Genomic DNA, 24318 nt, shown 5'->3' on the forward strand with positions numbered 1-24318 from the left:
TCATTTCCCCATTTCTAATCCAAATATGCCCTCTCATCACCTTCTAACCTATTTCATACTACTTCCTATCTATCTTCAATATCTTGGGTCTATGAGCAGACAAACTTCAGGATTTGGGGGAGGAAGACTCTAGAGAACATGCTATCAGTGGGTTTTCTTTACCAGTGGAAGTGTAGCCAGAGTTTCTGCACAGATGATTCACGCAAATAAATCAAGTCACCTATAAGGGTTTTTGTTTTGCTTGGTTTTGCTTTTTTCAGAAACTTCACCTTCCAGCTCTGTGGTATAACTAAAAGGCAGTTACAACAGTTTAAAATACCAGTGCTACCACTTTAGAGAATCTCCCCACTTCAACCCTTTCTTCAGTTAGACACAAGTTTGCATCTTTATATTCAACTTTAATCTAAGATACTGTGGATCCATATCTACAATCAACTAAAGCAGATAAATCCCAGTTCACCCACATATACATAATAAATAGAAAAAAACCCATCCTTTATCACCCTGATTGTGAACACATTGTAGTTGAGGGTCCAATATAATTAACTCATATTGAGTTAGTCTAGAAATACTAAAGTTACTTGCCACTAAATTAAAATACTGTAAACAAATAGTCTTTACCTCTGTAGGTCAAATATTTCATTGCTCAAAGTATCTAGCTCTTTGATTGCAGAAAAGTCTGCTACAGGACTTGGTCCTAGTCTGTTCTGCAAGATAAAGAAAAATATATGATGAGTCTATATTTTATCCACTTCTACACTAAGAAGAAGGCATTGTTAAATAGTTATGTACATGGACCTATTTTAGTGGCTTGGTTTTAATTCAAATCAAATTTGAACCAACCTTCTGGTCTGTTCAATCAAACCGGTTCAGCAGTTCAAGGAGCTATGCTTGTAAAGGGGAATCTGGTAAGGAATCCCCTTTACAAGCAAATGGGAATCCTTGGCTTTAAAGGGCAGGGAGGGCAGCAAGAGGGGACCTTTAGAAGTAGATGGAAGGTGATTACTGCTCTGGCACTCCCCTCAGCCTCCCACCCACACAGCAGCAGCATGGTTCTGAAACTGACCCGCATGCATGGAGACAAATTTGCATGGTGATGCAAATGGCCTCCATGCATATGCAGAGGTAAAGCAAATGGCCTCTGTGCATCCGCAGAAGCCAGGTCAGTTTCTGGGGGAAGTGCCGGATCAATAAGCACCTTACATCTACCTGTAAAAGATACCCTCTCACCCAGCACGCGCCCCCACCCCAGTCAACGTTTAAAAGCCTTTTAAAGACAGGGATTCCCCTTTGTTTGTAAAAGGGGAATCTTCAACAGATTCCCCTTTACAAGCATATCCTCTTGAACAGGTTCAAACCGGTATTCCACAAACCAGGCTTGGTTTGATCGCGGACCAGCCCATCTCTCCAGTTCACTGGTCCAGTTCACCATCAAACTGGCCCAGTTCATGGTGGACTGGTTTGCTTTCAGTTTGTGCACACATCTAGTGTTAAATTTGCTATGAACTATTCTAATGGTTTCAATAAACTTAGTTCCAAGAAGGACATATGGATCAAATGTATGTGTTGTCATAATTGTGTACAAATCCAGTACTAAATTTGAAATGCTGCAATATTTTTGTAAATGGAAGGACAATTTTAACTTTACACTGGAAAGTCAGATGTAACTGAGGCCTTAGGAAGAATCTTGATATAGCACTAGAAGTGTTCAGTAAGCATTTGCACAAAAGAACTTTGGTCTTCATATATTTGTCTTCTAGAAACTACAGAATTCACTGTCATAACAGGCATCTAATAAGCTGATTTTATTTTAAATCATTTAATACGAAATAGGTTATTTAGATATGCAATCCACCATACTGTTCACAGTATAACATAGAGTTGGGCCAATTAACTCCCTGGGACACATTTACTCCATGAACCAGAATATCATACTAAGGGATGCAAAAGCTAACATCCCAACTAACTGTTGCCAACTAATGCGAATATCAAAATAACAGTTTCACCTGATCCTTTTTATTCCCTCCCCCGCCAAATACTTTTACTGTGACACTCTTAAGGCTCAAATGTGAAGCAATAGATTAGCAACAGCCATTAGCTTAGACAACTGTGGAACAAGCCTTCTACGAAAAACTGCTTTCAAAAAGAAATTGTGCAATGTACAGATCAGTCCATGATCATTATTAGAACAGTCCAATCTGTATGATGCAAGTGGTATCTAATCTATGACAATGGGGCAGAGAAAGTTTGCTCTACCAAGAAGCCCATGTGCTCTAACTAAAACTGGGTTCCTTTTTATCTATCACCTTTACAGATGTAAGGATTCGATAAAGTCACACTATATGGGGCGTAGCCCACTCTGTACCTTCTCTTAGTGCTTCATATGGAAGTCACTGCAAATGGAAAAGCACAAGCACAAAGAGCTACTGCCCAACAGAAACACTGCACAGCATGAGTTTTGACTCTTTAGCTGGTTCATGAGCATCTGGGGGAGACAAGGGAGCAAAGCTGCCCTCCCTGGATTCAGCCAGTTCCCACTGAATTCAATGGGGCATAATCCCAGGGAGCAGAGGCAAAGCTAGCCACCGCCTCCCCTGCTGCCAGCTTCAGCCCCTGCTGCTGGCCCTTGCGGCACTGGCAGCAGAGGTCCTAAACAGTGTGCTCAGCATATGAAAAGTCAGCTGGGAAATGGCGCTGTGTGTACATGCACCATTTCCCAGCGGGATTTTTGCAGACCAGGCATGCCGTTTAGTTCCTCTGCTGCTGGCGCCATAAGAGCTGGAGGTGGCAATGGAGGTGATTCAGGTAGTAGTGGAGATGGTGTTCATTAGTGGGTGTTGTGGGAGTGGGGGTGGCCGTGGCAGCAGCTCTGTAATGGCAACAATGGCCATCACCACCCCAACCTGCAGTAAAATTTCACAGCACCATTAGATACGAAAAATGGAGGGGGACCCCATGATCACCACTTGAAAATGAGCCCCCACTGAACTCATTATGCCACTGCCAGTGAGGGGGCATTTAGGAATGCTGGCTTCCCCACCACGACCTGCCCGAAAAAGTCTTGCGGGCACCCATGAGCTGGTTATGAACCTTTATTGATAACTGTTTTATTTTTTACCATTAGACCCTTACATGAAGCTCCAATTTCTGTACATATAACAGGGAATGGCAAAGTTGCATCTGTAAACTTAAAAGGATGTGTACTATTCAGCAAGACCACATTCCCATATGAAGTAGTGAATAGAAAAAGCAACTGTCAAAACGCAACTTAGAATGTTGCTTTAACTAGAGAAAATACTTGCTTAAAGGAGGTAAGTAATGTAAGTTTTAGGGCAGCAGTTCAAGACTATAAACCAGATATACCACTGCTAAATTCCTTGTGTGTGACATTCCAGAGTCCTCATAAAGTTGATACAATTTTTCTTAGCTACACCAAAAGAATTGCTGCCTTACATTACACCAACTCATATAATCAATTGTTGAAGGCTGAATGTGCTCACACATATATGCTGTGTTGGCCTGTATGGATAGCAATTTGGATTTCATTTAGGAGTAAATGCATCTTGTATGTGGCATACTCAGTTCTGAGCAACCGATGTGGAAGATAAAGTTAACTTCTATCTAAGTTAGCTAAAAATATATATATATATTGGTCAAAAAAACCCTTCAGATTCTATACAAAAATGAATTTGTCATGGTATTGCTTCTATGCTTCAAGATCAAATACACAGCAAGAAACCTTGGAATGGGATTAGCTATATGAAAATAGTGCTACATTTTTGAAAACTGTCACTAAGCAGCATTCTGCCATTTAAAAGAAAATGTGACATGAGAAAGATGCTCATTATTTAACAGTCAATATTGGAAAAGTGAAGAATCTCTAACCTTGAGAATGTAGATTTAAGAAACTGACAGTATAATAAAGATGTAAAGCAGAATGGTGCAGAATGGAAAATATAGTCCAAACTAGGAAAGACATAGAAGGAAAGCAAACATACAAAAAAGATTAGTAAAGCAAGAAATAAAAGCAGTTTTTCAAAATAACGCAAAATAAACCTGATATTATTGAACTCAAACAAAATGTGGAACTTTTGGGTGTCATTTCTGGAGAAAAACCAGTTTGATTTGGAGATAACATGGGTTAGCACAACCAAGAAGAAACCATTTCAGTTCCAATAAAATATGGACACCTTTAACACAGATCACATTTTACTGTTATGTTTCACTTTTGCCCAGGTATATACTATTCAACTGATAACCAAAGACGTGACAATTAAGCCTATTTAAATTTAAGTTACTAAGATACGGCATTGTTAAAACAGAAAGGTTAGGAAACATGCAATTCATCAACATGAACACACATAACTTAATGTGATAAAAGGAGTACACTGAATTTATATGCAGATAGCAGATCTTGTTCAGAGGCTGCTTGCATGTGAAGTAGCTCCAGCATGCACGAGAGGGTTTCCCTGCCATTCAAGTCACTGGGGCCAGTTCTGTATGGATGCTTCCATTGTGCACATGAAGCTGCCCCTGACATTCTACTGAATCCCCAACCATTCCAACTTTGTACTGAATCCCCATCCCCACTAGGAGTTCTGTGAATACATGACAGCACTGAATTAAAGCTGAGCACCTTTCTGCTTGCAACGCTCAAACAGATCCCTTCTTTTCAACTTTTATTTTGAACAACCACATGTCTCTGCTTGGTTGGCCAGTGCAATGAAGAAAGATTGTACTAATAAATTGGATATAAGGCACTTAACTCATTTGTGTACCTCTGTTATGCAGCATAGCTTCCATTACTATATACCAGGGGTAGGGCAACCTTGGCTTTCCAGCTGCTGCTGAACTACAGCTCCCATCATCCTCAGCCAAAATATACCTTTGCTATATACTCTTTATGTTGTAGAGCTGCAGTAAATAATTTGCCCTTTTCTGTTCAAAATATGTGCAATGCTTTATAAAATGAACATTTCACCTTTTGTAGAGTGGTTCTCTCCGATGGAGGGATCATATCTGCAGTTAACACCTGAGGAGGATCAATACCCTTTGTCAGCTTCTGATTGATGAAATGGAAGGCTAAGGCAAACTGTTCCTTTGAAAGCTTTCCACAATCCTTTGTGTCACAGAGAGCCCTGCACAAGTCAAATAGAGGGGGGGAAAGACTCAGAAAGCTAAACACACAACTTATTAATTTGTTGATCATCTGGAAAGCTATATACTCCCAACAACTGGGAACATTATGTGACACTACAGCCAGCATTAATCATGTTTAGGTCATCTTGCACATACATAAAAGAGCAACAGCAAAAGTTGCATAGACAAATTAGGCTATCACCTTCCCATCTAGTTTGGGAGCTTGCAGAAGCATCCAGGTGCTGCTGCTGGAAATACAATACCACACTATATGGGCAGTGATCCAGCTAGGAATTTGTACAAGTGTATAGTATCGTCCCCCTTACTTTTATCCTGAATGTAGATGTTTAAACTTTCTCCCCCCTGAGCCTGCTTAAGCAAACAGACCTTGCCTTACTTAACAAGGTCCATGAACTGACTTACAATACTGTTTCAAGAAAAGCAAACCTGTTATTTTGGCATATAGGCACAGTAATCTTTATAGACAGACATTTTAAAATAGGTGTTACTTTAAATGTTTGTTGTATAATGTATCAGATTCTACAACTGTTTACTATTTTGCTGAAAGAAACAGGAAATTGCTGTTTACCCAGTCTTATTGCATTCAAACAGAGAGCGTTTCAGGGAATACATTCTGGGGTAGCTTGTCTTTGAAGGTATGAGGCTCCTGTGTCTCTGAATTCTTTAAGCTATGCTCAGCATCCAAACGGAGGGTGGGGGGGGGGGAATCAGGTTGCTCACCTGTAAATTTTGAACTTTTGGTGGCCTGGTATTATTAACAATATGGGCTCTGCACCTGTGCAGTTGCTACCGCAGAAGGATTCGTCAGCTCCTTGAAGTGCTCTGTAGCCATACACTTAGTATGTCTGGCACCAGAGCACCAATTCCCTCAGTTCCTGGACAGACATCATTGAGTTGAAGCTTCATCAGAAAAGACATGAAGTTCAAGCTTCATCAGAAAAGGAAAGATGGTAAGAGCATCCAATGAGCAGGGAGGCCAGGTGGGTGTTGTAAATGATACCGGGCCACCAAAAGATCAAACATTACAGGTGAGCAACCTGTTTATCTTTGTGGTGGCCCAGTAAAATTCCCAACATGGATGATTAGCTAACTCCCAAAAGAATGGAGGCAGGATTTAAACATGCTTCTTAAGGACTGCATGCCCATGACCAGTCTCAGGCACAGAGCAGATGTTAATGGTGTAATGTTTTATTTAAAAGTTCATCAGAAGACCAGGTAGCAGCCTTGCAGATTTCAGCAAAGCTCACTCCAGAGAGGTGAGCAATGGAAGTGGCCATCGCCCTTGTGGAATGAGCCTTGATAGCAAAAGTCAGAGTGAGACCTTATGTCTCAAAACAGAGCAAGATACCTTGAACCAACCATTCAGACAACCTCTGTCTGGAGACGGTTTGGCCTTTAGCAGGACCTTCAAAAGTCATAACAATCTGTTCGAACACCTAAAGTCTTTAGAGTGCGCCATGTAAAATAAAAGGGCTCTCTGAATGTCCAAGGAATATTCAAGGGCTGACACAGGGTTAGAGAAAAAGGTGGGCAATATAATGTATATACATTAATATGAAAGTCCGACACTATCGTAGTTAAGAAAGCAGAATTGGTGCACATCACCACCTTTATTAGGATAGAAGGCTTGTCAACCCACAAGGCAAAGAGTTGGCTATCCCTTTTTGCTGTTGCGATGGCTGTGAGGAATGCCATCTTGAAGGTGAGCAATTTGTGTGAGGCTGAATATAAGAGCTCAAAGGGCTCTTCCATGAGAGAAGAGAGGATCAAAGAGAGACTCCAAGGTTCAACAAGTTGCCTAAATGGAGGGAAAGGCTATTCAGGCCTTCAGGAAATGCCTGCAGTTCAGGTGAGAGAAAAGAACCCCAGCCAGGGTGCATAGCAAACAGGGCAGACATATGAGCTTTAATGGAGAAAATAGACAGACCAGATTGTTTGATAGAGGTGAGGCAGAGCAGTACTTGGCAGCAGAGGCTGCGGAGGGATCAAGGCTTTTGGACCATGCATAAACAGAAAATCTCTTCCATTTACAGCTGTAATTTTACCTGGTGGCGGCGGCCTTACTTTCATGAAGGAGAATATTATCTAAAAATTCAGCCTCCACACAGTTGTATTCATGGATCTGAGGCTGTGAAAGAGCCCGACCATCGTTCTGACAGAGGAGGTCCAGACGATGCCAAAGACATCAGTGGAAGCCCTGAGACACATGGAAGAAGAGAGGGAACCAGAGCTCCCTCAGCTACCACAGGATGAGTAGAGCGCATTTTGTCCTCTGGAGTGATATTTTGCTTATGATCCTGGATAGGAGAGGGAACAGTGGGAAGAGGTAGAAAAGTCTGCCTGCCCATGGAATCTGGAAAACATCTCCTAGAGACCCACCACAACTCTTGAACAATAAAGCAAGCATTTCTTGTTCTCTTGGGTGGCCAAGAGGTCCACTTGGGGAATCCCCCACTGCCAGAAGAGAAAAGTTCTCACTCATGCTGGGAAGCCGTGCTTATTTCCCTGCTGAGGCTGTCTGCTAAGATGTTGTTGGTACCCTTTATATGCAGAGCTGGGAGTGGGTTTGGTGGTGAATGCACCAATCCCAAATCTGTATGGCAAGATTGCACAGGGGCTTTGAGACTGTTTCTCCTTGGTGGTTTAGTATGCTATGGTATGGTATGCTATGATTGTACTGAACTCCTCTAAGGCTGGTCAGGCCGACGGAAGCGTTGTGAGTAGGAGCAAGGTATAGTAGCAGAGATGAAAGTCCTGGGAGTAAACTTTGATTTTTTTGTGTGCTCCATGACATCGCTTGTTTTGGCATTGAAAAAAACTTTGCCATCAAAGGGCAAATCTTCAATTTTGTCCCTCATATCCTGCTGGAGGGAGGACAAATGGAGCCAGGCATGACTTCGCAATGAAATGGCACTGGCTAGCATATGGGACTCTGTCTTGGTGAGATGTTTAGCTATACTGAGAAACTGGCAGGTTATCTCAGCAGACATGAAGAGAAGCTCCTTAGATCGAGATTGTAAGGGTACAGGAGCATTCTACATATCTGTTTTAAAGCTCTCCTATATGGAATAATGGAATTTGGCCATACAGGCCATGTTGTGGGAGATTTTCATGCAGAGGAAGGAAGAGGAATAGATCTTGCATCCCAAGAATCCAACTTCCTACTTTCTTTATCAATAGGAGCTGAATGTTTCAGCTCCTATCAATAGGAGCAGAATGGACAAAAAGGCAGAAGACATGAAGACGTATACCAGATCGGTGACAGTCTTAGTAAGCTACTTCAGGTCTAGCCCAAGAAGCTTAGCCATCTCAGAGACCTGGAGCCAGTAAGACATTCTCTTTGGCAGGAGAGTCTGAAGGGTTGTTTGGAACATCATCATAGGGTGAAGTTCTTGAGGGAGTCTCCATGACATAGTTGTCATCACACTCAGTGGCTGAAACATAATCCTCATCCGAGAGGCATCTGTCAGGGACAGAAGGAGCATCCTGAGACAATGATGGAACAAACAGGGTGCTCAGGTGGAAGAGTAGTATGGGTCAGAAGTGCAGGTGGGGCAAGTGGAGTTGCAGTTTGAGAAACAGGAGGAGGATCCATGGGGCACTTGAATAGTGAGCAGTCAGAGTGCTGTCCTTGAGATGCAGCAGAGGACCTCAATTTCTTTAACTTCCAAAGCCAAAACTCCTCGTAATTGTAAGGAAGAGAAGGTGAGTAATCATACATCAGGTCCCGAAATCTTCCCAGTCTGTGGTTATAGCCTGGGTCTAGGGTTTCAGGAAAGCCCCAGTAATCCAATTTCCTTTGATAAGAAGAAAGAGCTTGCAAGGAAAAACTGAGTGGTTCCTTCCACTGATATGGAAGATGAGAAGAAACAGCAGGGGCGGTATTGGCAGGAGAGACAGATGGGGTCTTGGGCACCCTTGGCATTCCAGCAGAGGACTCATCCTCATTGCTGAATCCATGTTGCAAAAATCCCTTGAAGGTGGATCCACATGCGGTCAAAGGAGAATCCAGGATAGAGTCAAAGTCCGGCATCAGAGGGAAGCCTTTCAACATTGTCGACGTCAACAGAAAACTAGTACCTAAGGCCAGTGACGTCACAAATGAAGAAGGTCAAAGAGCCTGTTTGACAATGGACAGCAGCCAAGATGAATGCAGAGAAGGATGGACCATGGAAACCAATGTCCAAGTTGGAACAGCTAAAGACGTCATTGTTGATGTTGGAGTTGGCAGGAAACCCAATGTCGACGTCGTTGCAGATGAACCTCTCTCAACAACCTCTGGAGAAGATGATGATGAATGTGAACGCTGATTCGTACAGTGCAAGGTATCGATGGTACCAACAAGGATAATGGATGCAGCAACAGAGAAGATCTCACCGATGGAGCGATGCTCAACAGTTATCCATGTTGAATTGGAAGGCGATATCAAAGCCAGGCCCAAAAGCGGCAAAGTCAGTGGAGGAGCTGGTTTGGTTGATGTCAAGGTGATCGAGGGCAGTGTGACATCTACGCCAAAGATGTCTTTTGGTGTTTCGGAATTGTCAAAGCATCGGTCTCCTTCTGCCACAAATTCTTAAATATTTATGGTGGGATTCTTTCAGGAGATCCCATGGCTTCTTAAAAGCACCAGAGGAAGACTCAGATGGAGTCTTGGGAGCCAAACTCTGCTTCAATACCATCAACGCTGATGATGGCACTGGGGTTGGCAGGTGCAAGGCAGTTTCGTACAGTGCGGCCCTCAAAACACAACTCCTGACTTCTCCGGGTCTGTTTTGAGAATGAAAAGCAAATTTTACAGGACCAGATATTATGGTCCTCCCCTAGGCAAAGAAGGCACAAGCTGTGCTGGCTGGACGAGGACAGAGTACCACGGCACAAGGAACACCTCAAAGGTTTTTCTCAAGTACATCAGACTGGAGACAAACAAATCCAAACATAGGGCAAAATCAAAGTCAGAAAAACAGTCCGGAAGTCCAAAAAGCCAAATAATCAAATATGCATCCGTTTTTTGTTTTCTAGGAACTGTAGACGAAGGAGTGAATCCCTCAGGAAGTGCACATTACGGCAGACAGAAGGGAACTGAGGGAATCAGCACTCTGGTGCCAAAGATGCCGAGCATGCTCTGCACGCAAAGGCCTTGGCTACATAGTGCTTTAAGAAGCTGACTAATCCTTCCATGGGAGCAACTGCGCAGGCACGGAGCCCATGTTGGGAATGATCCCGGGCAACCACAAAGATCATTAGAGATACCAATGGTGGTTATATAAAGACATTTCAAAATAAAAATGCTCTTTTAATTAAAGCACCAAGTTTTTCTGTCACCTCTTAAAAATAGTAGCTATTCATGCTATAGAGTGCACATATACACATAACAGCAATCCTATCCTAAGATTCACATCTATGTGAATTCTCTTTCAACAACATGAAGGAAATGGGAAATATCCATTATTTACAAGATGATTGAGTCATCCAAAACTCTTACCAGATATGTGCAAGGCAGGCAGAAGGCAAGCCTGTCTTCAAGAATAATTCTCTAGCCTCCACACCAGAAACAAAGCCGTCCATGTCTTTATCAGTTTTCAGAAATATGTCATGGTATTTTAGTTTGTCTGCAGGTGATACAACCCACTACAGGAGAAAGGGGGGGGGGGAGCAGGTAGAAGCAAAAGAGTATGTTGCATTTCTATATAATAAACTTTGTTAGCTGCCCCACAACAAATTGTTCTCTGGGTGGCTCACAACAGACGATTAAAACATACCATAAAAACACGTAACACATTAAATCATAACCGACCAAAAAAAAGGTGAAAAGAAAATACAAAATACAATACAAAGCAGCTTCAAAACTCATTTTAAAATTAGTTAAAAATCAGATCAAATCTGAAAACCCAAATTTAAAAGGCCTTGGTGAACAAAAAAGGGTGTTTACTTGGCGTCTAAAAGAACAAAGTGATGAAGCCAGACAAACCTCACTGGGTAGACTATTCCATAAATGGGATGCAACCACCAAAAAGGCCCTCTCCCTGGTAGCCACCCACCTCACCTCTTCTGGTAGGGGCACCCAGAGGACAGCCTCCGAAGAAGTTCTTAAGCTACAGGCAGGGACACATGGGGCAAGGCACTCTCTCAGGTAAAACAGTCCCAAGCCATATAGGGCTTTAAAGGTTAAAACCAGCACTTTGAATTGGGCCCGGAAACAGACTGAGAGCCAATGCAGCTGATGAGGCACTGGAGTAATATTATCAAAACGACCCATCCTAGTAAATAATCTTGCAGCCCTATTTTGTACCAGCTGCAGTTTCTGGACTGTTTTCAAAAACAGCCCCATGTTCAACACACTGCAGTAATCCGAGAGGTTACCAGAGCATGAATAACTGTGGCCAAGCTATCTCTGTCCAGGTAAGGTCATAGTTGGTGTATCAACCGAAGCTGATAAAAGGCGCTATGAGCGACAGAGGCCACTTGAGCCTCTATTACCCTTCATGAATCAAAGTGCTATTCCTTGCTGAGCGTACCTGTGTTGATGATGTTTTGGATGGCAAGAGGGCTACAGGTGGAATGGACTGATCTTTGCTAGATGTTGTAAGTGGCATCAACGGCACTGCACCTGGGATACTGACAGCTTTCCTTTTGGAAGGTGGCACCAGTGCTGGCGGCAAGGACATTGGCACAGGTTCCTTCTCAAGAGCACAGTATACCAAGAACATGGCCTGAAGAAAAAGAGAGGCATAAAAAGGACAAAGTATGTGTGCATTATTAAATAACTCCAAAACCTCTCTCACATTTAATTTCTTCTCTGTTTCTGGTGCTCCTGCTTTTAATCATGAATAATTTAATGATCTGTTCAAAGTTAAATTCAAAGGCCAACATCCAAACTAAACCTCCACTAACATCAGACTTCTCTATTTCACGAGGAATGAGGCAAACTTTTTAGCACTCCCCCTACTTCCTTCTGCAGCTGCCTGTGCTTCCTGGAACTATCTTCAGTGTCTCACAACCCTCAAGGACAGTTTTAGGAGGCACAGGTGGCTTGCAGAAGGAAAGAGGGAATCACCTGAAGGCACAGCCTACCTTGTACAACAGAAAATGTTGGTGCTTTGGTGGCAGGTTACTCTGAATGTTAGACAAGAGGCATAATTGTAGCAGCTAGACACAATTTCTCCAAATATTACCGTTTAAGAGGATTATCTGTTATAGCAGATGGGTACTGCTGATTTATTTTAAATTGCTATAATTTGTTTTTATACTTTTATGTTTTACATTCATAACCTGAGAATGCCAGCAAGAACATATTTTCAGTGATAAAATTATGGTAATGGTTTGGCTTCTTTACTGTTTCCTGCCCCAATCTGCACATGTGAAAAGGGAGAATACAGAGTAGAATAATATGGTGTCAAAGAATGTGACAAACTCCAGCCATGATGAAAAAACCATTTGAAATAAGTTAGGTCATGGCTTCTATTTAACTATTTAAAAAGAGTTTTCAAAATGGGTATACATATCTGTAGGTCTCATATAACTGAAAATAATTTAATCCAAGAAAAAATCATTTAAAAAAAAAACTAAACAAAACTTTTGGAAGTTTTACTATCTTGGTGCAGGAACAAGGTATTTTCTATGATGGCTCCTAAATTGCAGAACACCGACCCATGAGACTTTATTAGATGTATCTGTTTTAAACGTTTGAAAGCAGTTTAAGGCCTTTTTATTATTCCAGGAATTTCGGGTTTAGGGGAGGCTGGGGTGGCATTTAATTGGACTTGCTGCAGGTTATGGATTTTGCAGGAATTAGTGTATTTTAATATGTGTGGTGAAAGGGGCTACATTGATTTTATACTATTAGTTACCTTAGGAACTCCGAATCAAAAAGGTGGAAATGGAAAAATCCACTATATAGAGATATTGCACAAATATGCTTTACAGTTCCTTTTATCAAAAAGAGTTCTTGACATACAAGAAGATATCAAAACTGACTTGGAAGGTACAGAAAGTTAACACAATCAACATTTATACAAGTCATCTAGAAACATTCAAAGTTTTGGCTAACAAGCCCAAACACATGGGAAAGCTTTCCCAATAGGGTTGTACTGACATGGAGATGAAGAGAGAAATGGAGCACCAATATGCTCACTGAGAGGGAGCATGCTCTTATTGGTACAGTCTGAACTCCTTCTCACTGCCTTCCTCTGTATTTACAGACAGCTATTCTTACCTACTATTTCATAAATGGTGTTTATGTAATTAGTGATTATATTTGTACACTGCCTAAAACTTCTGTCTCTGGGCGCTTTACAGCAAAACCTTAAACCCAGGCACCTGGATTTTTGCACTTTGGCAGAAATAAGTATATGTCCAGACTAAATGTAGTGTGAAATCCTTCTAACTTTTAAAAGCACATTTCAACATTTTGTAGTTAACAAGGAATGTTATTGTACTCACAACTGCAAATTCATCCTGATCCAGCATTCCATCATGATCAATATCACTTAGCTCCCAAACCTAAAAGGTTAAAAAAAAAAAGGGTGTGCATGTGTGGCGGTGGCACATGAATAAGCTGAACACTGAGCGAGAAACGAGGGGAAGAAGGGCCACAGCAGACCATTTCCCACTAGCAGCTTAGAGTATGTTGCGGGGGCGCGGGGGCATTTGTGTTAAAGAGGTGCAACATTTTGCTGCATTCCCACTTTTAGTTTCTTCTTTTTATATTTTCATTTATATCAATACATCACACAACAAACAAACCACTTTTTCTACAAAGTAAAATTATAAACCCAACTAATAATCCTTCCAAACACCCTGTCGCCTTAAGATCATTTGGAGAGTCCGACTATGGGTGCCGCAAACTCATTTGGTGGCAACTCGGGACCGGGCCTTTTCTGTGGCTGCCCCAGGACTTTGGAACACACTCCCTGCTGAAATAAGAGCATCTCCTTCTCTGTTTGCTTTTAGGAGGATCCTGAAGACGCACCTGTTTTCCCAGGCTTTCAACTGAGTTTTTAATGTGTTTTTATCTATATTTTTATCTTTTTATGAATTTTAAATTTGTTATATTGTATGTTTTAATTCTGTAAACTGCCTAAAGATTTTTATACTAGGCGGTATATAAATTCAATAAAGTAGTAGTAGTAGTAATAATAATAATAATAATAATAATAATAATATAGCAAGGAGGAGGAGAAAACTCCTTCTCCTATAGCAGCAGCACTATTCTCTTATCATATAACTTGCATTTTGGGTGGTATATAAATATGTAAGATAAAATCAAAATAATTAATAAAATATTTTTTTAAAAAAAATAATGGGAGCAGCACTAGAACCTCTCCATCTTCCTAGTCTGCCCAGGATGCATCCCAGGTAGCTCCATTCCGCTTCCATCACTGGACTGTGGGCAAGGTGTCAGAACATCAGTAAAGCGGCAACTATTGGCTATGATGTTATGGGGGCGTACTCAATAGGATCATGCCTTTTCAGCATTGATCACCTATAAAAAGGAGCCTATAAGCTTTAGAACTTAGGAACCCACGATGTACCCTTCATGAGGAGGGCCCTATGCTCCCCACTTCAGAAAGGGGTCTTCTGAACCTCCCGATGCCCTGCGCTTGTAACTTTGGGGCAGATGGTGTGCATTAAGGGAGTACCTTCTGAAGAAAGGGCCAGAGAGAACCAAAGCATGTTGCTACTTCCACAGTGAACAAGTCTCACCCCTTTAGGTGTGTCAGAAAGTGCCCCCCCCCCACCAAAGAAAGCAGGCGCAGCACTTGTCCAGTTTCTCACCTTTGGATGGGGAAGGAAACCTAGGCAGCAAGTCCAATGGGCAAGTTCGCAGCTGCAGCAGTTACCCAGTTCATCCCCTTTTTATGGGGGATAGCCCCATAATGGGTAAGAAAGCATTTGGAGAACTTGCAAATCCCCCTCCCCCTTTGTGTGGAGCACAACTTCAACCCACTCCCCATGGGGAAGCAAGCACTTGCAACTCTTGGCGAATTTATCCCCTCTGCATGCTACTGTCCCACCACACCCCATGGGGAACCAGGAGGTTGCAGCACCTTTGTAGTTTGTCACCTTTGCATGGCACTGCCTGCCCCCACCCACAATGGGTAATCAACTAGTCACAAAACTTGCCCAGTTTTGGACTCCTCTCTGGGATGTCCACCTCCCCCAACTGACAAGTAAGCATTCGAAGCACTAGGCAAATTTATCCCCTTGGTGGGGATAGATTTACCCCACCCCAATCCAAGGGGGGGAGCAGGTGGTTGCAGCACCTAGCCACTTGGCCCCCTTTGAATGGCCCTGTTACCCCCACCAAACCAATGGGGAAGTATCCTGTTAAAACACCTGGGCAGTCTCTGGATGCAATAAAAACCACACCAGGATCTAAGTTGCAAGTAAAGACTCTTAAATAGTGCTGCAGATGCACTTTTTGCATGTGATAAAACAGCAGCAACACCACCACCCCCTGCCTTCTGTAATGAAAACCATAGGCAGTGTACTGTTATAAAACTCTGTTTACTGACTGAAAGTATGTTTTTTAAAAAAAATTGCATCCCTGCAGCACAACCCTCAGCCACAGGGGTGTTTGAAAAAACAATTTATGCATGGAAACTGAAATGCCCGGTAAAAATATTTTTGAAGGTTTTTGTGAAAACAACTGTTCACCAACACTTGAGTGCAACAACCCCACAACGATGGCTTAAAGAACAGAAGTGCATTAGTGCATAAAAAACAGAACTCTTAGTCATGGTGCAAAGAACTTGAAGTAATCATTTTTTCAGAAACTGCTCCTCCACACGTGTGCTTTAATCCTCATCCGAGGCTGAGAAAAGAATTAGGAGGATGTTTGCCATCACCACTGCTCCGATGTTGTCCTTTCCCCTTCCTGCAACCTAGGCAGGAGTGTGGGTGTGCACCTTTGCCTTTCCGCAAAGTGGGTTTTTATCCTGGGGGATGTGCGGGTGGCCACAGCATGCTTTGTATGGTGCATGTGTGTTCCTTTTGCTGCCATACTCTAGGTTTGGGGTGGGTGGGTGCTAGACCTGGGGGTGGGGTTGGGGAGATGCTGTATTGGTTGCTGATGTGTGAGCCCGGAAGGCCCTTGCCCCGCCTGAGAATGCTGGAATAATGACTGCATAGGGTGCAAAGGTGCCAAGGCTGGGGTGCCTTGGGCTGGCCCCAGCTGCACCAGCTGCGCCTGCATGAGCACCTGTGGCTGGTACAGTTGCTGCTGGTGGGGAAGATGATCTGGTGCCTGCTCGGCCAATCGCACAACTGATTCAGCCATCCTCTCAGGGTAGGCCATGCAGCACTCAAATTGTCTCTGTGTTGCAGCATCGGAGCGCTCCATGGCCCTGACAACTTCCTGCACAGCATGCTTGGAGACTGCCTGGAAGGTCCTCTTGTTATCAGCCTGCCTCTGGACTTCATTATCATCCAGTTCTCAGAGGAAGGTGCTTGTGGCCTGCAAACTCTCCGAAATCTGGGCCACAAGGTCCCTTGCAAGCAATCCATAGGCCTCCTGCTTCTCAGTTGTGCTGCACACTTTGCATTGGAGAATGGCCTTATGGGTGCAGGCTCCTCTTCTGGAGCTGCAGGATGACTGCCACATACTCCTGTGGCAGTGGTTTCCCTGGGGGGACATAACCTGATGAACCTGGAGGGAGTAGAAGACTGTTAAGAACCATAGCTTGAACTTGTTTTAAGTGGTTTGCAAGCAACATACGAAGTGTGTTTGGAGGAATGCCTCCACAGACCGCATGATTATTCTTAAGGGATAGATAAGAATCTCTAGGAGCTGCAGAAAGTGTTTGCATCTACTCCCTCTTTCCACCTCACATAACTTCTGTGAACCACATATGTCCTAAAGGTGCCATTTTTAAAGTGGCAGCTGGAATCGTTTTGCAAATGGTTTTTACATTTTTATCGCCCTGGAACTCAAGATCATTCCCCGCATATTAAGGGGAGGTCTGGAAGATGCCCACCCAGTACATGGAAGGGCTCTATCAATGTTGCTGGAGCATAACTCCCATCATCCCCAGGTGCAAAAACCTGTGGCCAGGGCTGATGGGAGCTGTATTTAAACTACTTCTGCCAGACCAAGGGTGCCCAGGCCTGCCCCAAGGTCTACAATTTGCACATCATTGCACATGTTATTAATTGTAACAATGAATGCAAGAGTAATTTGTGGCCAAGATGGATGGTGCTAATTGTGCATTATATTTTGTGAAGATTACAGCTTAGACATAATGTAGTCTATCAATGGCTACTAGTCGGAGGGCTATAGGCCACCTCCAGCCTCAGAGGCAGGATGCTTCTGAATACTAGTTACAGAGGAGTAACAGAAGGAGAGGGGGCATGCCTTCAACATGTAGGCTTCCAGAGGCATCTGGTGGGCCAATGTGTGAAACAGGATGCTGACCTAGTTGGGCCTTGGACCTGATCCAACAGGGCTGTTCTTATGACATAGCTGTCCTTAAGAGCTATTCTCCCTGCAACTTGTCCAGCTTAGGAGAACAGGCACACTCACCAGGTATGTCTTGCTGGAGATAGTGCTCCTCTGAAGTGCTGTCTGAACCACCAGTTCCTGTAACACTGAAACAGTTGCATGCTGTGCCATGGCGGCAGCGATGGCCGACATAGCTCCATGTGCAAGGAGCTTGCTGCTCCCTGCTATGCTGGTTGCCAGTGCCATCTGGTTTGCCCTTTGCATCTTCTGTGGGATGGGGCATCCACTCCCAGCCATGCTACCGGGCGTTATGTCCTTCTGATCTAGGATGACTGATGTCAACTAATCATAGTGTTGCAAGGTCCTTGGGTCCATTCCTGACATTCTGTTGTGGGTAGTCACCTCCTTTAATTTCTTATTCATTAACTGCAGTCTTTCTTTACACTGCCCCAATGCGTTGGAAGCCCTGTTGTGGTTGGTCACCTCCTTTAATCTCTTATTTCTGTAACTGCAGTCCTTCCTTACACTGTGCTCCAGTGTGCTGGAAGCCCCTCTGCATCATCTGCCAGAGAACCAGTTGAAGGTGGTTTTATTCCTGAACTGCTGCTGTTATTGTGACTGCACATGGTCAGAGGTCCACCCCCGTCTCTGCCTCTGTCCACAATTTGCATGAACTTTCCTGCTTCCATCCCCAGTCTGGATGCTTTCTGTGGCATTTTCAATCGTGGATGGTGAAGCTGTCATGGAATGTTAAGACTGCATGACTGGAGATAGATTTTCCAAATAGATGAAAAATGGGGAGCTACCCTGGACTCTTCACGTGAGGGATGGGGGTGTCTACTTTGTGCATGCAAAGCCAGCAGTGTGCAGGGGGCATCAACCACGTGCACAAAACAAAAGCAACATGGAATACAGGTGGGACCCTAGAGAAGGGGATGGAAACTTCCCACATCAAAATACATCTGCATGCAAACCCTCATTCTTAGAATGGAAGGATGGGGGACCTAACAGCGATTGAAATGTAGGTGGTCAGAAATGCATTCAATTATTTGCCTTACTAGGACTTAATGTGCTAATGTGCACAAAGTACTGCAGTGATGAATTGTTGGAGACCTCTCCTGCTGTCTCCTATCCTTTATTTGCTCAGGAGCATGCGAAGTCCAAAATACACAGGGGAAAGCAGGCTTTAAATGCATGAACTCTAGGGATGATGCATCCCTGTTGCCAAGCAGTGGCAGGAGAAGTAAGGATATGGCAGAGGGCAGAACATCAGGTCTGAGGAGAGGTAGCCAGCAAGAAACACAGCTGCCCTAGAACTGACGCATTTCTGGACTGCTCTGAGCTACCTCTCTATAGTTGCGGGAGGAGCTGGCAGAATTCCAGGTTAGTAAAACTCACTACAAACTGAGGGTTCAAATTCAGGGTTGGAAGCGAAAACAGAGCCACAATTGGATGACGAAAGTACAGCTTCACACATTTGGACAATCACAGACTCCAACCTCTGGCACTTTTACCTCTGCTTTGGTGTTCTGTTCAAATGGGGCCAGAGTTAGAACGGACCTTTAAGGTCTTCCATTCCAACCACCTGCTCAGTGCAGGAAACTGCTATAGCATCCCTGACAAATGGTCACACAGACTCCATGTGAAAACCTCTACCAAAAGGAGAGTCCACCACTGCATGAGACTGACTATTCCATTGTCAATGCTACACAAAAATGGCTATACAACTCTTGCCCATCCAAATCTTGCACTTTAGTAATCCTTTAACATTAGTTAACAACTAGTGTTAAAGATATTTAAATACTTCCTTAACCATTTAATTTTTTATTACTGGTACTCAATGCCATTCAATGACAATTCAAGATGCAGCACAGCAGCTCTACCAACCACGCTGCCCTGGATGTATGCTTATATTAGAATCAAATGAGACAGAACTCTCTTACTTTCTCCCCATGAAAAAAAAATCAGCCAATTGAGACTGCAACCAGGAGTTGAGGAAGAGTGGGAAAGTGTTGTGCATCCTCCTCTCCTGATTACAACCCTCAAGCAGCTTCTTTTCATTTAAAATAAAAGTCAGAAAAAAATATTCCTTGGGATGTCATGTAATGTGTACTTTGCTTCTCACTTACCAATGTCTAGCTGTAAAGGGAAGGGTATACACCTGTACCCTATGTAAAAGCCTAATAAGAGCAAGACCTTTAGAGGACCTCTTGGAGGTTTCTCTCTCAATCATGAAGTAACATTCAATAAAAGCTCTGAGACAAAGTTCCAGAAGGTTCCGACTTGGAAATTGTGCCTGTAGAGAGCCTCATAGATGGGAGTGTATAAAGATAATGAAGAATATATTTGCATTATTGAACAGCCTGCCATGCTTACCCTTCCCAAGACATCAACTGGCAGTTTGGAGTTTAGTAGAACAGGTTTCACTTTATCACCTGACAAGAATCCATTCACTGGGTTCAAACTATCAAAGATAGCATCATATTTGGCCTTGTCTTCTGCCTGGTTGAAGAAATAATATGGAAGTTCACTTAATTTAACAAGAACATCCACAGAAGCAAAAACTGACAAATGCCCATGAAAAACCTATTATTTCACAATAAGCCTCATGAATGGGGTGGGGGGAGTCATGCTACAGTCTGTAGCATAAGAACAGATTCAGTGCCCTCTGTAGTAAAGGAAGCACAAATACAGAAAACTGGACACAGGAGGTGGCTTTCTGGGGTTCTGTTCTTATGAGATTTTGGGAGCTTTGGTATGAATACCAAATACCAATACCCCCCACCCAAAAGTGTGCTAAGCAACAAACTTAAAGGGCTGTGTATATTTAGCTCAACTATATTTTAAAGGTATATGCAAGTGGAGGCCCAAATCAAAGCCAACTGCTGTTTAGTTATATTTTAAAATGAAATGGAACTAAAAACAAATACCCTTCATATCTTGCTGTATGTCTGATTTGTATGTCACTATTCCTACCTAAGAAAAATAAGATCTTTTAAGTAGCAGCCCTGGGAGCTACACGTAAAACATCTATATATGTAATTCTAAGACATACCTGTGGCTAATCCCATGTGTGACAGCTCTTGCAAGAGTTCGGAGAGCTGCCGGATAGCTACGGGGAGGGAAGAAAATGGTGGTGGTGGCAGCAGCCATTTGGCCAGCTGGCCAAGGGGTGGGGGGGGGGGGAGGATGGAAGGGTGATGGGCAGGCAGGAAAAGGCGGCAACGGCGGGGGGGGCAAAATACAAGAGTGCCGGTGGGCAGGGGGAGATACGATGGCAGCAAGCGGGTGGCGGATAGGGTGGTGTAGCCTCCCTCTCCGGCCTGCCTGCCAGCCAAAAGACAGGAGCGCCGGTGGGGCGGGAGGAGACAATGGCAGAGGCCAGGCTGGCTGGCCAGCCACAAAGGTAGAATGAGCTGGGGGGTGGGGGGAGAGAGGACAAACTGGGGCAGGGTGGAAGAACAAAATGGGGTTGGGGGGAGACAGGGAGAACTAGGGGCACAGATGCTCTGCACCAAGTCAGCTAGTTTTTCATTATTTAGCTTCAACAGATTTCAAGAGCAAAGAGAGGTTATTTTCTTTACTTCATTCAACTGCAAACCAACTTGTACATAGGAAGGCTGGTGATTTATCTGGTATGTCTTTGCCTCTTGAGGGGAGGAAAAATCTAAGTTTTGCATAGAGTCTATATAGCACCATCCATGTCCATGGTGCTTTACAGAGCAGTAAGGCAGGTCCTTCCCCTTAGGAGTTTACAGTTTGATACTGGAGAGGCAACAAAGAAGAGTAAAGAGAAGAGTATGCATTTAGTTACATGTATTTAATTTCAGGTGAACATGAAGTCTAAAGAGTTGTGCCAAGACAAGAAAGAGAAGCACGATCATAACATCATTCTTGGAGGTAGTTCCACATGTAAGGGGCAACAAAGGTCAAAGAGGACCTCTGGAAGGCCAGTAGTGATTTAGAGGACCACAAGGTCACAGACATGATATCAGGATATATAGAGTAGCAAAATAAGCATGAAGGGTTTTGAAGTAAGGATGACAACTCTGGGCTGAAGCCAATAAAGGGACTTCTAGGGGCACAACATCTTCAGAGCAACAAAAGAGATGAATTATTTTGACAGCATGCTTTAACTAGAGGGAAGGGACCTGAAATGCAGCAACGGAAGGAGAATGATCAGTAGGGAGGGGCATATTTTTATAATGTTGTTGAACAGCAACTCAATGTTTTACAAAGCTGCCGTTTAGTTTCCTACACTCATCCAAGAGAGCTGGCGGGGGTGGGGTGGGGTTTACTACTACATAAATCTCTAGCAACTAAGGAAAGAAAAGGAGAGAGGCACACCCAAAAACTTGGCCAGATATCGAGAACAAGAGAAACTGATGTGCTTCAGTCTCATCGACAACCATAAAACCAAGCCAAAACACTCGGAGAAGGGGAAGCTTTACTTCTTAAGACAGCAAGTCCAGTTATGGAATTGCTTTTGCTCTAAAATGGACAAAGCAAAGGAGGAAGATTGGGCGGGGCATAATCTCTAAAGAGAAGCTTGGTAAGTAGAAGTTGAGATCTGCTGAAATAGCAACTTATTTTAGCCAGTCATGTTTTAGTTTACTTACCTTCACAGCCCATGGGATATCAGCACTTGCTCCCCCAGATAATAAAGGACTAGTGGAATCATTCTAAAGGAACGAGGAAGACCAGAAACAAACTTGGATTAGTACCTCAACTTTCCTCTTAAGTACTCAGTTATGCCAAACTACAACAAAAACAACATTCACCATGGGCTACAACTATGATATTCATCCCATCACTGGACAACAATTAAGGCATAGATTAATAAGTATAAAGTTCATGAGGGAATTTTTAAATGGTGTATTGATATGTAACAAAGTAGTATATTAAGCTCTCTACTGTGCTTAAAATGCTGAACATAAGGAAAACTTTTTAAAAAGAGAAGTGTCTTACAAATCTAGGAGGAGAAACCGGCAAATTAAGACTACTCAACGAAACATCCAATCCATTCTGTGCGCAGGCTACAAGCCGTAAAGCCACAAAAAATTCCTACAGAGATGGAAAAAGAGATTAAGGTAGGTCCATTATGTCCTCAAAAAGGGTATTTTTAGTCAAAACACAACATCTGAAACATACACAGATTTAAAAAATGTGAACTCTTCATGTCTGGTGTAAGTGGTTCATACTATAAGTAGTAAACCCTATTCGTAATTCTCAGCAAGTTTACTAGTGCATTGTTAGGAAGCATTTTTAGACAAAAAGTTGTTCTGAATTCTACAGAGCAGTCGTATCTCATGCATGTCACATTTGCTTGGAAAGAAATTATTTGCACCTTCCTCTCTATAGCACCATGTCCTTATCTTGGAACTTTGAAGATAAAAAAAAAAAAAAAAGAGGAAAGCACACATAGGCAGGAAACAACCAGTCCTTTCTCTCACTCCAGCAAACATGCACACCCCTTTCTCCTGCTGAAACACTTCAGGCAGTATTGAAGGAAGAATAGTAGACAAAAGGTGGCAAAGATGTAAGTATGCGTGAACTTTACTAGCTTTCTTTACACTTTGCTACTAGCCCCAAGACTGTTATTGAAGGCAGATGTAGTTGCAGATAGTTTCCTATTAGTAGCTAGAAATTTCCCCCCATCTTTCTCTGTCTCTCTATCTATCTGATTTGTGCACCATCTCAAAGGTTTGTCCCTAACAACAACATAAAACAAGTTAAAACAAACAAAAATCTTAAAACAATTTAGGTAATCTAAAAGTCAGAAACAGATTAAAACTTAAAATTTAAAAAGAAGCTGAAAAAACTTGGTTGAAGAGATGGATTTTCAAGTGCTTTTTAATAATTGTCAGAGATGGGGAGGATCATATTTCAGAAGGTAGCACATTCCACTGTCTGGGGGCAGCAAGAGAGAAAGCCTGTCCCCATGTGGCCACCAGCCGAGCTGGTGGCAACTGGAGATGACTTATGTGAATATTCATCTAAAGAAGAAAAGTAAAAGCAAGCTTTACCTGTTTGTTCAAGATACCTTTGCCATCCGTATCAGCCAGGTCCCAAATCTAGACACAGTTAGATAGAAGTAGCATGTAAAGTTGTGCCAAAACAGTTGCAGCAGAAATATTATTTCCCACTTTAACAAGGAACATAAAAAAGTGATTCTATATGTGTGACTGCATAATCTAAAGTGTAAAGTACATTAGCAAGAAGTGCTTTATTCTTCTTGCCAATGCAATATCTTAAATTCCATTTTAATGTAAGATTTAGTAATGACTAAAAGAAAAAATGGTCATTACAGCTCTCATACATAGCTCAACAATCTGAAGAACTAAGGATGCGCAAACCTATTTATTTCAATGGGCTTATTTATTTATTTTTATTTTACATTTATATCCTGCTCTTCCTCTAAGGAGCCCAGAGCGGTGTACTACATACTTGAGTTTCTCCTCATAACAACCCTGTGAAGTAGGTTAGGCTGAGAGAGAAGTGACTAGCCCAGAGTCACCCAGCTAGTTTCATGGCTGAATGGGGCTTAAATGTGCCTTTACTCTGGGCTGAACTGTGGCTATTGGCAGCTCCCACAAATGTCTAATACTGGTTTCATTCAAACCTAAACATACTTTTTAAAAAGTTAGTTACCAAAGAAATCAATTTTAAACCCTTCAGAGGCTACATGGTTTAACGACTGAAAACAATATGCAACGCAT

At 42.8% G+C, this 24318-nt stretch overlaps 1 protein-coding gene across 5 annotated transcripts in view; it reads right to left on the reverse strand.

Annotated features, from left to right (window-relative positions):
• The window catches only part of EPS15 (epidermal growth factor receptor pathway substrate 15), a 115630-nt gene that overhangs the window by 68504 nt on the left and 22808 nt on the right, over positions 1-24318 (reverse strand). For all 5 annotated transcript variants that reach the window (XM_053242558.1, XM_053242555.1, XM_053242556.1 and 2 more), the window contains exons 4-12: positions 23626-23673; positions 22568-22663; positions 22219-22281; positions 19976-20101; positions 13600-13659; positions 11676-11870; positions 10643-10788; positions 4982-5138; positions 622-707 (exon numbers count right to left, since the gene is read on the reverse strand). In XM_053242558.1, coding sequence (XP_053098533.1) covers positions 622-707; positions 4982-5138; positions 10643-10788; positions 11676-11870; positions 13600-13659; positions 19976-20101; positions 22219-22281; positions 22568-22663; positions 23626-23673 — 977 coding nt within the window. The remainder of the gene's footprint in view (positions 1-621; positions 708-4981; positions 5139-10642; positions 10789-11675; positions 11871-13599; positions 13660-19975; positions 20102-22218; positions 22282-22567; positions 22664-23625; positions 23674-24318) is intronic.

The sequence above is a fragment of the Hemicordylus capensis genome, chromosome 4, assembly GCF_027244095.1.
Source record: "Hemicordylus capensis ecotype Gifberg chromosome 4, rHemCap1.1.pri, whole genome shotgun sequence".
Classification (NCBI taxonomy): domain Eukaryota; kingdom Metazoa; phylum Chordata; class Lepidosauria; order Squamata; family Cordylidae; genus Hemicordylus; species Hemicordylus capensis.